At 43.1% G+C, this 16,543-nt stretch overlaps 1 protein-coding gene across 6 annotated transcripts in view; it reads left to right on the top strand.

Annotated features, from left to right (window-relative positions):
- The window catches only part of clip2 (CAP-GLY domain containing linker protein 2), a 161,251-nt gene extending 144,951 nt beyond the window's left edge, over window positions 1-16,300 (top strand). For all 6 annotated transcript variants that reach the window (XM_087977496.1, XM_087977498.1, XM_087977497.1 and 3 more), the window contains 4 exons: window positions 1,399-1,485; window positions 4,843-4,946; window positions 7,698-7,806; window positions 11,375-16,300. In XM_087977496.1, the coding sequence (XP_087833622.1) occupies window positions 1,399-1,485; window positions 4,843-4,946; window positions 7,698-7,806; window positions 11,375-11,386 (312 nt within the window). In that variant the 3' untranslated portion in view covers window positions 11,387-16,300. The remainder of the gene's footprint in view (window positions 1-1,398; window positions 1,486-4,842; window positions 4,947-7,697; window positions 7,807-11,374) is intronic.
- The last annotated feature ends 243 nt before the right edge of the window (window positions 16,301-16,543 follow it).

A 16,543-nucleotide genomic window follows, 5' to 3' on the forward strand; every position in this document is an offset into this window, starting at 1 on the left:
CGAACAAGATCTGCATCGGGACTTCTCAGTTGTGCTGATGCAGGGACTCAGCAGGAGTTACCCTGGAAGTTTAAAGTGGAATTACTTAGCATCTGGGATCCTCTGCAAAGCATCCTGATCCTGATTTTGTGCTGGATACTTTAGGGTCTACTGATTTACTTTCCTCAACAAGAAATGTGAAATGAGAAAACAGTTTGATCTCCCAGGCAACTATTCGACTGCCCATTCACTCCCTCCCCAGCTACGACCCGAAGTACGACCTTTGACCCCCAACTATCCCTCCACAGCCGTGACTCCCAATGACACCCTGACCCTCTGAATCACCTTCCCAAACCCCGACTATACCCTCTGAGCTTCAACCTCCAGCTCGACGCTTTGAATTCCCAATCGGATCATTTGATTACAGCATTCTAATTGGACACACTGCCCCACCACCTCACTATCCTACACCTACCTTCCTGTCCCCTCTGATCCCTCACCTACCCTCCTGTCCCATCACACACCCTCCTACCCATCACCGAGCCTCCTACCCCTCCTCACCCACCCTCCTACTCCCTCACTACCTCATCCATATACGTCACAAACTTGCCTTCCCTAACTCGCTTCTCATAGAAGCTTTGGGACATTAAAACGCAATAATTGGTGTAATATAGGGGCAGCACAGTGGCTCAGTGCTTAGCACTGCTGCCTCACAGTGCCAGGGACCCAGGTTCAATTCCCGCCTCAGGCAACTGTCTGTGTGGAGTTTGCACATTCTCCCCATGTCTGCGTGGGTTTCCTCCGGGTGCTTCGGTTTCCTCCCACAGTCCAAAGATGTGCAGGTTAGGTGAATTGGCCATGCTAAATTGCCCATAGTGTTAGGTGCATTAGTCAGAGGGAAATGGGTCTGGGTGGATTACTCTTCGGAGGGTCGGTGTGGACTTGTTGGACCGAAGGGCCTGTTTCCACACTGTAGGGAATCTAATCATATACAGCAGCGAGTGGCATTTGTAGAAGGGGGTGAGACTCTGACAGAGATTCCCTCTGCTGCTTCCTGAGTCCCAAGAAGAAGGATGGGCCCGAAAACAGTGAGTAAGTCACTGTGGAACTTTGTTCGATCCAGATTGGAAGCTGGCATTCCGAGCTGGATCAGGAGATTTGAGCCCGTGGAAGCGGTTTTCCTTGATGTGTAGAAATATTGGTCAGAATTGTGTAGAACCTTATTTGCTGCCTGCCTGACCATCACAGTGATTATTGATCATTCTCTTAACCAGTGATATACCTAACTTTTTAATAAAACTGCTGGCTTTTGCAGTTTTTCTTTTAAATGACACCACGTTTGATGTTTGCTTTTTTTTGTGGTATGGATTAGATGTTACTGATGGTAGTTTTCCCCTGCTGTTGTTCTCGGTTTAATAGACACTCGATAGCGCAGGCTCTGCCAATGGAGTCCATCAGCGAGGCCAGCACGAAGCAATGACCGACGGCAGATGCTTCAAGCAAGAGGTGAGCAACAAGCTCGGCATTTTAACGCGTTCAAACAAATATCTTCACAAGTTTATATTTTTTAAAAAGTGAACACATCAAATAAACAACCGTAAAGCATAGAACATGGGTCGATATGAAACCATTCTGGCTGACAGGCCTACTCTGTGTACAGGCTAAGGTACAGCTGCACCGAGACAAGCCCCAATGCCAAACTTCTGAAAGTTACTCACAATCAATGGGAGTGGGAATGTGGATGGGGTCAGGGTTAATATAAGTTTCCTTAAATCCCACCTCCCCTCCAGAAGCTGGGGTTTCTCTCAGTTGTTGGGTTACCTGAGAGACAAGTCTAATTTTCTGAATTTGCCTATTTGCCAAGGGGTGTGTTTATGGGATGTTGCTATATTAAAACAGTTACTTAGCAATACTTACTGTACCTATTATTCTGCTAAATTCTGTTAACTTATTCTACACTTATTAGTGTATTTTAACTATAGTACTGAAATAAGTTGTATTTTGAGGGGGTCTGGACCATAACAATATGCAAACTGTTCCCGCTCATCAAAGGTTGGAGAACGTTATTATCAAAAGTAGTATATGTGATGCGAGAGAAAAACCACATAGTTAGGGTGTGGAATGCACTGCCTGGAACTGTGGTGGTGGCAGGTTCAATTGTGGCATTCAGGAGGGCACAGGATAATAATTTTAACTTGAAACAACGAGCAGGGTTTATGGGGAAAAGGCAGGAGAGTAGCACTACGTCCTGATGCTTTTCTCGAGAGCTGGTACAGAGTGAAAACTGAAAGGCCTCCTCCTGTGCTACCACACTTTGGTGATACACTGCATGTGGTTTTCCACCAGATTACTGCCAAGATACCAGACATGATTCACAGTGTCTGGTCACACACCAGCTTGAGCTTAAAGGAAGTGGCACCCCTTTCAGCTGCAGCATATGGCACAGTTGGCAAGCAGCATCCACAAACACAGCGGGTATACAGTCATTGGCAGGCGACACAATGGGGAAAGCTGCACTCCTAGTGAAGCAACATACTCGGTCTCTGGAAACAGCGAATGAAACGTAGTCATCTCTCAATTCATAAAAACTGTCAGTGACCTCCCCCACACACAGTGGATGGTGAACTGTGTAGTGGATAAAATAATGAGATGGGGTGGTCCCCAGACTGGAACCTACTTGCAATATGGTCCTCCCAGTCCTGCCTTGGGCTAGTGGCAAATTTCTGTTTGGACATCCTTTCATCTCTCACATTATTCCTCAGTCAGGCTCAGGGAAGTAGAATTGCTCCCTAAACAACCCTGAGTGGTTATGGCCTCCTCCTTTTGATGACGGCCTGAAACGTCGATTCTCCTGCTTCTCGGAAGCTGCCTGACCTGCTGTGCTTTTCCAGCAGCTCCTCCTTTTGAGTTTGTTTCCCTGTTCTTTTCCTCCTCCTCCTCCTTCCAGTAGCTGGTCCTGTTCTGGGTGACCTCTGCTTATTCTGCAAGTCATACTTTAATTCGAGGGGCAGTCCAATGGTGCACCCATGGCTGCAAACGACTGGGGTTTGATCAGAAGCCCTGAAGCCAGGACAATGTTTCACTGCCTGCCACATCCATCCTGACAGAGCTACACAATTCGAAATAGCTGGAGAAAACTCTAACCACATGTAGAATTGTAGCAGTAAGGAGAAGGCAGAAGTTCCATGCTCTGATAAGGCAACATGTCTGGCAGCATCTGTGGAGAGAAATCAGAGTTAACGTTTCGGGTTCAGTGACCCTTCCTCAGAACTGATGGTAGCTAGGCATAAGTTGTTTTTTTTATATACAGAAGATAGGATAGGGGAGGGGCTAAAGAGTCAACAATAGGTGGAGTTAGAGCCGAAAGTTAAAGAAGAACAGTTGGACAGACAAAGGAGTGGATAATGATCAGCCTGGGAGGATGAATAGCTACTGATGGAGACTGTTAGTGGCTAACAGTGTATAGACTGGGTGACCCCTACATTCTGCCTGCAAAAAAGACCCTGAGCTTCCAGTTGCCTGCCACTTTAATACATCCCCCTGTTCCCTGGCCAACATCTCTGACTCAGACTTGCTGCAGTGCTCCAGCGGAGCTCAGTGCAAGCAATCTCATTTTCTGCTTGAGAAACCCTACAGCCTTCTGGACTTAATATCGAGTTCAACAATTTTAGGGTTTGAGGCACCTTTTCCCGTGTCCTTACCTCAACCCCCACACACCGGGCCTTGTTATCACATGGTCAGCTATGACACATCACCCATTGTTAGCCACTCACAGTCCCCATCAGTAGCTATTCACTCTCCCAGGCTGATCATTATCCACTCCTTTGTCTGTCCAACTGTTCTCTCTGTTTGTTTGGGTCTATCTTCACCTTTTGTTTACTCCTTACTCCCAACCCTGCCATCCCCCCACCCCATCTTCTGCATAAAAAAACATTTTCCCAGCTACCATCAGTTCTGAGGTAGGGTTACTCGACCTGAAATGTTAACTCTGATTTCTCTCCACAGATGCTGCCAGACCTGCTGAGCTTTTCCAGCAATTTCTGATTTTTGTTTCTGACTTCCAGCAGCTGCAGTTCTTCCAGTTTTTGTTTTGAAGCAGGGACACACTGCTTTCTGCACGATGGCTGGTGCTGTAAATACAGCCTGCCAGTAGATGGCACTATTATAGCATTATCCATCTCTGCAAATTCAAAAGAACATTTCATCGTGTTGAATAAACAAGAACAATCAACTCATGTAACATGTTTGGAGGATTTCCACTTCAGAAACTCGACTGAGATGGCAAAATCTATTTTGTGTGGGCCCTTTGATAGAAAGAGCATGTCTTTTATCCCATCAGTATAGGTTAGAGTTACTATCTTTACAGCAATGTGTTTGAGACCAGAATGTAGGGATTTGATTCCTGGACACTGGATTAAGCAACATGAGAGAAACCTTAAGGACATTTAAACAGTTTTTAAAAATTCTTCTTTTATTTTCCTTTGATTTAGTTCAATGGGAATAGAAGTTTGCCTGAGTGGGTGATTGGAATATGGATGTTATGTGACATATGCTCCAGGATTAACTCTAATCCGAGTTGGTAATCTCAGTGCAGACTGGTTTTAACTGAGTCTGAAGATGAAAGTCTAGCACCTAACCTACTGTCCAATTAATAAATAGTTTTTTTTTAAATTGAAGTTTCTTGTCTCAATCTAGCCATGCACTAACGATAATCTAGGACAGAATATTTAAGGCCACATATTTTTGAGAGTATCAGAGATGATTCGAGACAACGGATTGCTCACAAACTTGTTTCTATCAGACTGTACATGGAGGTGAAATAGGAGAAGTGACTCTATCTCCCAATCTTCTGTGTCTTCACAGGATTTCTCGAGGTCTCGTTCTCCGCAGCGCCATTCTGACTCCAGTCGTGCGAAACAGTTATTGGTCACAGAAAACAGAAGAATTGAAAAGCTCTTCAAGGAAATGTGCGGGTCTCTCTGCATTTCATCTCTCGCCTGATAGCGGTGGTAGCAACACAGATACTGAGAAACTTGTTGAGCTACCAAAGGTTGCACTGTGATGTGTTTAGATATCCCTTGTCATGCCCCTTCATGTCACTGAGTCCCAACCTGAGCCAGATTGTGTGCTCTGGAAAGGCAAAGTACATGGGTGACGTGGTGGCTCAGTGGTTAGCACTGCTGCCTCACAGCACCAGGGTCCCAGGTTCGATTCCAGCCTCGGGCGACTGTCTGTGTGCAGTGTGCACACTCTCCCCGTGTCTGCGTGGACTTCCTCCGGGTGCTCTGGTTTCCTCCCACAGTCCAAAGATGTACAGGTTAGGTGAATTGGCCACGCTAAATTGCCCATAGTGTTAGGTGCATTAGAGGGAAATGAGTCTGGGTGGGTTACTCTTCGGAAGGTCGGTGTGGACTGGTTGGGCCAAAGGGCCTGTTTCCATACTGTAGGGAATCTAAATGGGCTCAGGAAAAGGAGCATGTTCAGAGTCATGGTAACCCTAGTCTGTCCCAATGTGTGTCTAATGGCCAGCACAGCAAGCTTGATAGAGCTTTGGGTTTGAGCTGCCCTGTGTCTCTTCACCTCGACCTGTAGTTGACATAATTTATTCCAATCTGTAAAGACACCGGTACATTTTAAAAACATCTTCAAACTTTTAGTTAATAATGAAAGAATAATACAAGAAAAGGTCATGCCCTTTGACTTTTATTGCAATGAAAGATGCAAAGCACCATTGACTAAACAAACCACCTTCAGTTCTGAAGAAAGCTCGCTGGACCTGAAACCTATCATTTACTCCTAAACACCTTCCCCACCCCCCTTCCCCATCCTATCTTCTGCATGAAAACCAACATTTTTCTAGCTACTATCAGTTCTGAAGAAGGGTCACTGGACCTGAAATGTTAACTCTGCTTCTCTCTCCAGAGGTGCAGCCAGACCTGCTGAGCTTTTCCAGTAATTTCTGTTTTTGTGTTCGATTTCCAGCATCTGCAGTTCTTTGGTGTTTTGACTATTGACTAAAAATTTCATGGAGGCAACTTGTGGAGTGGTATAGCTCAGAAACAGTCCCTTCCATCTGAATCATCCATGCAGACCACAGATCCTAAATTAATCTAGTCCCATTTGCCAGCATTTGGCCTATATCCCTCTAAACCCTTTCTATTTATATATCCATCCAGATGCCTTTTAACCAGCCTCCCATCACTTCATCTGGCAGCTCATTCCATCCACTCACCATCCTCTATGTGAAAAGGTTGCCCCTTACATCCCTTTTAAATCTTTCCCCTCTCACCTTAAACCTATGCCTTCTAGTCTGGACTCCCCATCCTATTCATCCAATCCATGCCCTTTCATGATTTTATAAGCCTCATTCAGATCACTCCTCAGCCTCTGATACTCCAGGGATGAAAATCCCATCCTATCCAGCCTTTCCTTATCATTCAAACCTTCCACTCTCAGTAACATCTTTATAAATCTTTTTTGCACCCTTCCCAGTGTAAAAAAACATCCTTCCTACAGCAGGGTGACCACACTTTAAACCACAAAACGAAATATTCCCTATTTTCTATTAACACAACGGAAAACACAGCACCTCGCAGATTAACTTTGCAGTGTTCTTTCAATAGATGTTCAATTCTCCCAGAAACAATTCAAGATGATTCTTAGCTCCTGAGGATTTATTTCTGTTCTTGCTGTTTGTAAGTTTTGAGACTTATAATTTCAGATGTCTGTCACATGATTTCTTTCCCTGAAGATTGTCTCTCCAGTTCAAGCTAGATAAACCTTCCAGCTTTCAGTCTTCCCAATCTGAGATTGTGTTTGCGTTCACCTTCCTGCCTGATAAGCCACAGTGTATTATCACTTGCAACACTCTCACTCTCCCAGATCCTTACAGACTAACCACCTTTGAGTTTTCAAGGATATCTTAGACACTTGCCTCTCCAAAGTCCATTTCCATGGCAACATGAATCGTATGGGCTTTGGATCCAGGTAGAGATGCTGATTAGCTTTCTTTAAGACTCGAATTCCGTTTTATCGTGGAAGTAAACAAGCATCATCAATACTTTTCAGTGATTTTGGAGATTTTTAGATGATCCTATTGTTAGCACATAGGCTGCTGCCATGGTCTCCAAGTGTAAAACCTTATACTCACTTCCTTATAAAAAAACCGAATCCCTTTTTAATCTCTAACAGTCAAACTGTCAGGGCCTTCTATCAAGCAGACAGAGAACAGGGTTTATGACTGTCTTAATTTTATCTTAAATTAAAGTCTCAGTCCCAAAATATAACAATTTCATAAGTTGTAAGCAATTGGACAAGGACATCAGAGAGACAACTCTCCCTCAAAAATAATAATGCTAATTAATAAAAACAAATAGTGATGTTCTGTTATGAATTACCTTGTTCCAGATCCTGTTTATTTGACCTATTTGATTTTGATTTGCAGTGGGACAGAACAGTTCCTATTTTTACCATGACCTCACTTCCTTAGATTCAATATTTCGGAATGTGTGTTTTGAGGTTCCATTCCACCAACTTTGTCTGCTCCCATTTTTCTGGGGTAAGATATAGGTTTAAAATGTTCCCTCAGCCTTCTGTTATCAAAGCAATTGTAAGAGCTGATTGTTTTTTACTCCAGCCTATATGTTGAGGATTTCAAACGGGGGTAACTTCTAACCAAAACAAATAACTTAAAAGTTAACTTCTGTCTCTCTTTACAGAGAAGAGATGAGTGTTTGTGCTTCTCCAGAGTCACTACAGCTAAAAGGTTCAGGAGACGTGTCCAATAGACAGTCCACATCAACAGATCGAGGCGAGTCGACAGAAAAGGTCAGTAACTCTCTTTGAAAACTCTTACATCATCAGGGCAATCCTCCCGGGAATTGCCAGGTTTTGAAGAGAATCAGGAACATGCTGGAAAAATGTTGGGGATATTGACAAGTAATGGTCGCAGGATATCAAGTTTCATTGTTGGAAACTCTTTGTTGCTGGAGAAAGAGAAGATTGCTGGCAAGGGTGAAGAGTTCCACAGTTTGAGGTATTAGGAAAGAGAGAGTCCTGGTGGTAAATGCTGCAATGATGCGGCTGGAGTTAGAACAGATTTCAGATATCAGAAAGAAGGAGGCTTAGCAAGTTCAGAAGCTCAACGATCATTGTGAGCATAAAGAAGATGGATAAGAAATGGATAGGATGGAGTGAGAGAGATAGAGACAGAATAAAGGACTGGGCTGAAAGGAGGTCAAAAGGTCAGCCAGCTCATCATCCAAATGTCGATGGAAAATGTTTTACTTCTGAGATTAGAATCAATTTTATTTTGTTGGATTTCTCCCTCTGCTTATCTGTATAGAAGACCTTTCATTCCTCTTTTGTTTTATGTTACAACTGCTGAAAGTTCTAAAACTGCTAAAGAATGATACACTGAGCCAGTCAGTGAGCAGCACCCATATAGATGGTGCATTCTTCCTCATTCCTCACCTTAGTCCAGTCTCTTCAATGCTAGGTCGCTTTGCCATCACTTGTGTTTCACTGACATTCTCAGAACAAACTTGTTGAGCTGCATTTTCTGGTGATTAGTGAGCGCTGGGCGATTTAAAAAGATGAGGAGATAGTGAGGACTGCAGATGCTGGTGAGTCAGAATCGATTAAAGTGTGGTGCTAGGAAAGGTACAGCAAGTCAGGCAGCATCTAAGAAGCAAGGGAGCCACACTTTATCGGTATAAAAAGATTAACACTGTCCTCTCTTCGGTCAGAATCTCAGCCTAATTTCAGGTTTAGATTTGGACAATTTAAAGAGCTCACAAATGGTATGAGAGGAAAATTGTGCATAAGGAAGGAATAGCGAAGAAGAAACGTGCACATCTCCAGTGCTGATGCACCAAGCTCTGAAATCATGTGCTCTCGTGGTGGCAAATTCCTGCCCACAGCAGTTTTTATTTTACTCCTCATCTCTCCTATTCTCATCAAACCGTGGCTATTCCCTGGAATAGTGTTTTTGTGCAGTTCACTGTTATAGAGTCATACGGCATGGAAATAGACCCTTCAGTCCATGCTGACCATGTACCCAAACTAAGCTAGTCCCACCTGCCTGTACTTGGCCCATATCCATCCAAACCTTCCCTATTCATGTCCTTACCTAAATGTCTTTTAAATGTTGTATTGCACCTGCATTTGCCACATCCTCTGGCAGTTCATTACCCACACAAACTACTCACTGTGTAAAATAAATTGCCCTCATGTCTTTTTTTTTAAAACTTTCACCATTCACCTTAAAAATATGCCCCTTAGTTTTGAACTCCCCCACCCTTGGGAAAAGACCTGTCATTCACCCTGTCAATGCCCCTCATGATTTTAAAAGCCTCCATAAGGTCACCCCACAGCCTCCTATGCTCCAGTGAAAAACGTTCCAGACTATCCAGTCTATTTTGACAACTCAAACCCTTCACTCCCAGTGGTAAATCCATTCTGAGCCCTCTCCAGTTTAACAATATCCTTCCTATAGCACGATGACCAGAACCCCACACAGTACTCTTGAAGAGGCTTCATCAACATTCTGTACAACCTCAACATGACATCTCAACTCCTATACTCAAACGCCTGAGTAATAAAGGCAAGCGTGATAAATGCCTTCTTAACCATCCTGTGTGTCACAAACTTCAAAGGATTATATACCTGCACCCCTGGGGCCCTACCATGAATTGTCCTGCCCTTGTTTGTTTTACCTCACATTGATCCAAATTAAACTCTATCTGCCACTCCTTACTGTTCCAACACAATATGGTTAATTAAAATTACAAAGAGAAAATAAATGGTGATTGTTACAAACCAGTAGAAGCAAATGGGAAAACAAAATACCCAGTTTTGTTCATGTGCCTGTGTGTGTCTGAATCATTAATTCCCAGAGTGTTGGGAAACTTGCATTTGGACTTGTGCATATAGGAGTGGTTTCAGGGAGCAGTATTCTCGGGAGGAGGAGATGGGAGAGAATTTAGACTGAATGAAGGTGAGGCAAATTTGTCTTGGGAGGGATGAACGCAGCAGCAGACCATATTCCAGAGAGCTGGAGTTTCTGGGAATGGGGATGAAGCTACCTCTGAGGGTAGGCCTGAAGAAGATTTGAAGTGGTAGCCAATCATTTTGAACAAGACCAGGACATTGCTTCACTGGTGCTGCCGGTAGCCAGAGAGGATGATACTGGGTTTCGCTGGTCTTACGCTCGTTTACAGCTTATTTGTTTACAATAAGTTCACTCTGCACACTTTCACTTCAAATCCTTTATAATCTTTCTGCCCAAATCTAGTGGATCTGATGGACTCTAATCGCTACAACCCAGGATCGGTAAACACAAACAGAAATGGCTAGAAAAGCTCAGCAGGCCCGGCAGCATCTGTGAAGAGAAATCAGATTTAATGTTTCGGGTCCAGTGACCCTTCCTCAGATCTCCAGATCAAAACTACAGTGACAGTGGGTGGTGTGCCTGTAGTACTGAGTCACTGACACTAGATGGCAGGAAGGGGCCCTGTGATAACACTTGACTGAACTGGAAAGGACATTAAAATTATTCCTAATTTCGTGGTTTGGATGTCAGGAGGGATGTTGGATCTGACACTGGGTTGTGTGGGATGAAGGAAACTTGCAAATCAATAATAATTTTGACAGCTACCAGCTCCTGTGGCTTATTAAGAGTAATGTGCTGTGAAAAGAAAGTTACCATTGGCTTTCCCCACTCACGACAGCCAGTAGCTGCCACACCCCAAAGATCCTGTAAAAGGTAAACTGGGACATCGCTGTGTGTTTGCACCAACAATGACAAGCCTCACCTAGGCAAAGAGTTTCCCTAAACCTGTCCACAGAGTAAGCCCTTCTTCATAATAGGAACATCCTTGTCAGGGCATACCTTCCACACCTGCATGGGGGCATTGACTCCATCCATCCATCAATTCATCCGTCAACAAATAACACATACCCCTCCCCATCACCTGTCCACCCCTCAGTGTTTTCCTCTCGTCCATCTCCACATCTCTCTCTCCCCTTCTCCTTTCCCTTCCATGACCTATCCCCCAGCTCCTTTCTCCTCCCTGCCCTCCCTTTTCTTCCCTTTCTTCCCCCTTCCCTCCCCTCTCCTCCCCAACAGCCAATCCTCAAACAGGGTAACACCCCCCCCCCCTTCCCACAGAGAAATATCTATATTATCTGACACACAGGGACCTAGGATCTAACATTGTGACTGGTTTTTAACTCAGCTTGAGCAGGAAGGGCCAGATTCTCCATTGATCATTGGTGAAATGAAGTGCATTTTCCCCTGAGATTGCAAATCCAGAGATGATGCGTTCCTTTCCCTGTGTATTGCTTTCTCTTCACTTCTGTATCTTTCTCTCTCTCTCTCCCACGCCATCCCTAGGCCCAGCACTGATGCCAGAGGTGTGTGTGAATAGGACAAGTCCATCGTTTACTAGTTACCCTCTTGTGCACTTGAAAACGGCTGGCCCTGCTTGAAGACTTGTGTTATTTTGACTGCATTCTGTCATTGATGGAGCTCGGAGTTCCAAAGCCCTGGTGCCATCCCTGCCCCCATGTAAGGAGAACGGTGCATCAGGACTCGGCCACTTTGGCCAGTTTATCTACTCGACTGCAAGGCAGATGCATGAAAGAGTGAACATCACCCAAAGCGTGGGATAATATTTTCCTGGTGACTGACCATTTGTTTTTCTTGCAAGCAGAACAGGAGATGACACTGGGTTCTAAGAAGAACTGCTTTGGTTCAATGGGTTTGCAAAAATGGTATTTAATATCCAAGAACAAAACTGCATAATATCCGTATTCATTCAGGTTGGAAGTCTGTTTTTGATCACAACCCATCAGTCTGTGTGCCCAAGTGTTGAAATATTAGAGGGACAATCACAAAGTTGAGGTTGAGACACACTGTTCAGAACAGTGGGAGAGACAGAACCCTACTGAAACACTGATGAGATCCAAAACTGGTCGATATTTTCCTGCCTCCTGTTTCAGATTGCAAACATTAAGGCTGTTTGGCTGTCTGCGTAAACTGCAAATAAAATCCCTTCTTAGTTTAGGAGCATGGATTTGCGACATTTTGTTGGGTTACAGCAGCCCTTTAAGCTCCATTCAGTAAGAGCATTGCTGATCTAATAACTCCACCTTCCCGTCCGACTGATAACCTTTCACCCCTTTGCTTGTCAAGAGTATTTCTGTGTCAACGTTAAAAGTATTTGAGTACACTTTTTTTTCTACCATTTTTTGGCGAACAGAGTTCTAAGAAATCTTGCCCTCTGTGAGAAAAAGAATTCTCTTCATCTCTGTTTTAGCTAATGCCCAGTGTTCAGGGTCTGATTGTGGGGAGAGCTCACAATCTGTCCTGATGTTAAAAAACTTGGTTGTTTAAAGCAGAACGCTGACTTGCCCTTCACGTTCAGACTTGACATGTGACAGCAAGAAAGCGGTAAACTCTTAACTTCTAAAGAATGTGATGTAATAGTAAATAGGAGGAAAAGAGTTACTTTATTTATTTCTTATTTGAAATCCTGTTTGATACTTAAAACACTGTGTGCTACCTACCCCTGTTCTCCCACACTAAGGATTAAGCTCAGAGCCTTCACCAGGCATCGAAATAATGAATCACTGTGGGACAAACCAAGATCCTGGGAAATTTATGCTTCCCTCAGTCAGTGGCATATTTTTAAAAAAATATTTTCAAGTATTTTCACTCCATGTAGCATTGAGACAAGCTCCCCTGTCTCAGATGCCCGGGGTGAAGGATCACATTAGTAGTTTAATATTAAAATTAGACACTAAACAAAAATACCCAACAATGCAAAGTTGCTTAAATGTTTCAGCTTAGCTTCAGTCAAAGTTCAAATACGATCCTTGCCTCAAACCGTTGCCAAAATTGCAGGAACCCTGGATCCAGCTAATTCACTACGCTATAGAGTTATTTAATATTATTTAAAAGTAGCTTTCAGAATTGTATTATTTAAGAATATTGACACTCGTTTTCCTTTTTCTCGGAAATATTCCCTTTTTCGGTCTGACCTTTGTGCTGGTCATGGCGGGGAGTAGTAGTATTGGAGAAAAATGAACTGTTTACATTGTTATTGTCAAGTGCTCAAATGTCAAATGTAGCTGACTTAAATCCAGAGTAAAGCGCCCTCAACACTGCCCCTGAGAATTGTGCCTCAAAATGGTGCCCGTGAAATTGGCCATTCTTCTAAACTGAGTAAGACTGCCAATTTGATATTGGGGATTGATGAAAGTATGCTTTAACTTCTCTTTGAATCTTTTTGCTATGTATCATCCTTTAAGCAAGATGGGAGGCAACTCCCTGTTCTTTTACCTGCCCTGATGTACTAGAATACTGTACCCTCCCCCATATTTTGCCTGAAGACCTATTTTGTCCTTCCTTCTTTCTCCCAATAATGTGACAGAGATTCATAGAATCCTTACAGTGTGGAAGCAGGCCTTTTGGTCCATCCATTCCACACAAACCTTCTGAAGAGCATCTCACTCAGACCCAGCCCTCCTACTCCTCTATTTCCCATGGATGATCCACCTAGCCTGCACATCCTGGGCAATCTAGCATTGCCAATCCACCTTAATCTGCACATCTTTGGACTGTGGGAGGAAACCGCAACACCCAAAGGAAGCCTGCATGGACACAGGGAGAGCATGCAAACTCCACACAGACATGGTCCAAGGCTGGAATTGAACCTGGGTCCCTGGCACTGTGAGGTCACAGTGCTAACCACTGAGCCACCGTGCCATCCTGATAGAAACTCATTGAAAGTCATGGCAGTGAATCTGCCTCCTCTTAGTTTTGCTCTTCCAGTGAAAAGCGGGTCTTAATGAGGAAATATGGAGACAATTCCCTGTGTCAAACTGCTACAGCTTATACTGGTAGAGATGCGGAATTAAATCCTTTGATGCGTACTTCTTTAGCAAGGATTCTGAACGTGATTCAGTTAAAAACAGAATTTAAAAGTAATGACTTCATTTGAAACAAAAGTTAAATTTTGAAGAATAATTTTAATCTTAAGTTTACAAAATTAACCTCATCTCAATGGCCTTTGGTGGGAGAGATTCTAATTTTCATGACCTTACTTTATGAACAACTGCAGATCATCACCCTTGCTGTAAATGTAACATTGTTCTGGGCTCCCTTGTGGAGGTAAAGATTTATTTCCATCTATCCTTCTGTTCATCACAAACAAAAACAGAAGTTGCTGGAAAGGCCCAGCAGATCTGGCAGCATCTGTGAAGAGAAATCAGAGTTAACGTTTCACCTTAAACATCTCCTGAGGTATTGAGGGGTCCAGGATGTTTTTAAGCAGTTTATTGCAACTTTGGGTTATATCCACCTGTCAGCTTTTTCCATGATTCGAGCCAGGGCACTGGCTGTAAATTGGTTCTAAATTATTGAAACCTCTACAATCAGCAATAATGAAATCTTATTCATAATTAGAATTATTAATTATTCATAATTAGAATCCTGGCCATATTCCACACATTTCCCGAAGGATAGTAATCCACAATGAGTGGAGTGTTCTGTAGGTTTAATTCAATGATACGGATGTAAGATTTATTTTGATTGCCTTTCCAGTCAAAATGTGAATTAGTTAACTAGAGTAAACTGAAGAGCATTAATCGGAGTAGACCTCGTAAATATTACATTAGCAAAGTAACTGTAGGAAAATGGCTCCTATTTCTCTCTTGCCTTATATGTGACTTTTCCAGGGTATCAGGCCTCTAGCTGCTTCTTCACCTGCTATTCCCCACTCATAATACAAAGCACTAAGAAACTGGTTGCATTGTCCTCTCTCATTTCAAATGTTGCACTCCCACACATACAAGTATATATATAGATATACATATATATGTATATAAAATATAAAACTCTGTATAAAATCAATCTGTTATGTGACTATTCAGTTCTCCGTAATGTAACAAACATCAAATACTTCCAGTGTGCAGGCTGCAAGCAATAGCTTACTGAGAGAGATTATTGAGTGGCAGAGTGAGCTGGTACAGGTTGGTTAGTTATCAGGTTCTGTGGCCTGAACCATGTGGATTGGGCGGATTGATTCCAGGATCATTCAGAACCAATATTGTAGTCTCGCATGAAATATCTAATTCTATTCTGAATTGATTATCTGTAATAACAATAAAAGCCAGCAAATAGGAATATACAGTGAGGAACTGTGGGTTACTGATTTGGTCATTCATTACTGTAACTGTAAAGATGGCTTTTCTGCCATTTTCCTCCCTGTAGGTGCCATTTTATATTGCAAACCAACACCTTTTTTTGTAATGAGGTTATGAAATCTTTCTCTTGCCCTCCCCTTCCCTCTGCCTTGGTTCCATTTTCATCCCCCATTGGATCTTGACAACCTGCATCTCCCTGGCAGCTGTAAGGGAGGATCATTATGTGTCTCAGTAGAAAGGTACTCCTATCCAGTTCTTGGCAGGGGAGGGGAGGCAGAACTGTAACTGGAAACTGTGCCTCCCACACTTCACCCACTGCACACCACTTACTGTAGAAGGTGAGGAGGCACCCACTCTAAGCTGTGGTACCCACGTGTGGCTGAGATTGGAAGATCAGGTCAGGGAGAGTTTGAAATGTCATCCCTCCACTCCCATCTCAGTTGTAGTCTTCTAACTCATCAGAAGAGCAAATCAATGCCAACATGGGCTTTTGCAACATTGACAGGATGATGAATTGTGTTCTGAGCCCATTCCACGTAGTTCATCTGTCTGCAGCTATTCCCAGAACTTATTTGCACCTGTTCTGACATTACCATCTTGAATAAGCTTTACAGTGAGGCTGCTTGATCGAACCAACATAATTAAACTTCCAAAAGGGATTACAGCTACACCATAATGAATAAAATGGTCTGTGACTAATGTTTGATTCCTAGGTGAATGTGTACATAACCTTCTTGCACCTGGAGCATTTTTCCCGAGTCTGTGTAGTGGGGCTGTTGAATGAATAAATGGTGCCCAAAGGTGCAATGCATTGTGGGCATATCCCTCGTCTGTGTGTGGTATAGTGCAAGCAATATAGCTTTGTTAACCCATCAGATTTCCACACTGTATATAGGAAGTACGAAATGGTCCCCTTGTACTCTGGTACCTGTGATGCAGATTATAGTCAAAACCCAGCCCGAATTCCCATTTGTCGTCTTAATGTGTGGAACTGGTTGTGAATATTTAATCTTTTAACAGTCTGTTATGACTATTGCTGTACCCATTACAGTAAACTGCATGAAGATGTACATGTGTTAACCTTGTTTTCAGAATAAAATTAATGCTGTTTTCTTTGGCTACTTTCTTACATTGATAAGAGGCAAAGGACATTCTGCCCCATTACCCAGGAAAAGTAATGACCTGGTGGTACTATCGCTGGACAGTTAATCTAGAGACCCAAATAATGCTTTGGGGAACTTGGGTTCAAATCCTGCTGGAACATCTTTAACTCTGGCATCCCTGATTACACTAGAATATTGTGAATCAAATCTTTGTGTAACAGTTTGACTAACAACTAGTATCAAAGGTCTTT

The sequence above is a fragment of the Chiloscyllium plagiosum genome, unplaced genomic scaffold, assembly GCF_037043375.1.
Source record: "Chiloscyllium plagiosum isolate Xiang-an unplaced genomic scaffold, Cpla_swu_hap1 HiC_scaffold_31, whole genome shotgun sequence".
NCBI lineage: Eukaryota > Metazoa > Chordata > Chondrichthyes > Orectolobiformes > Hemiscylliidae > Chiloscyllium > Chiloscyllium plagiosum.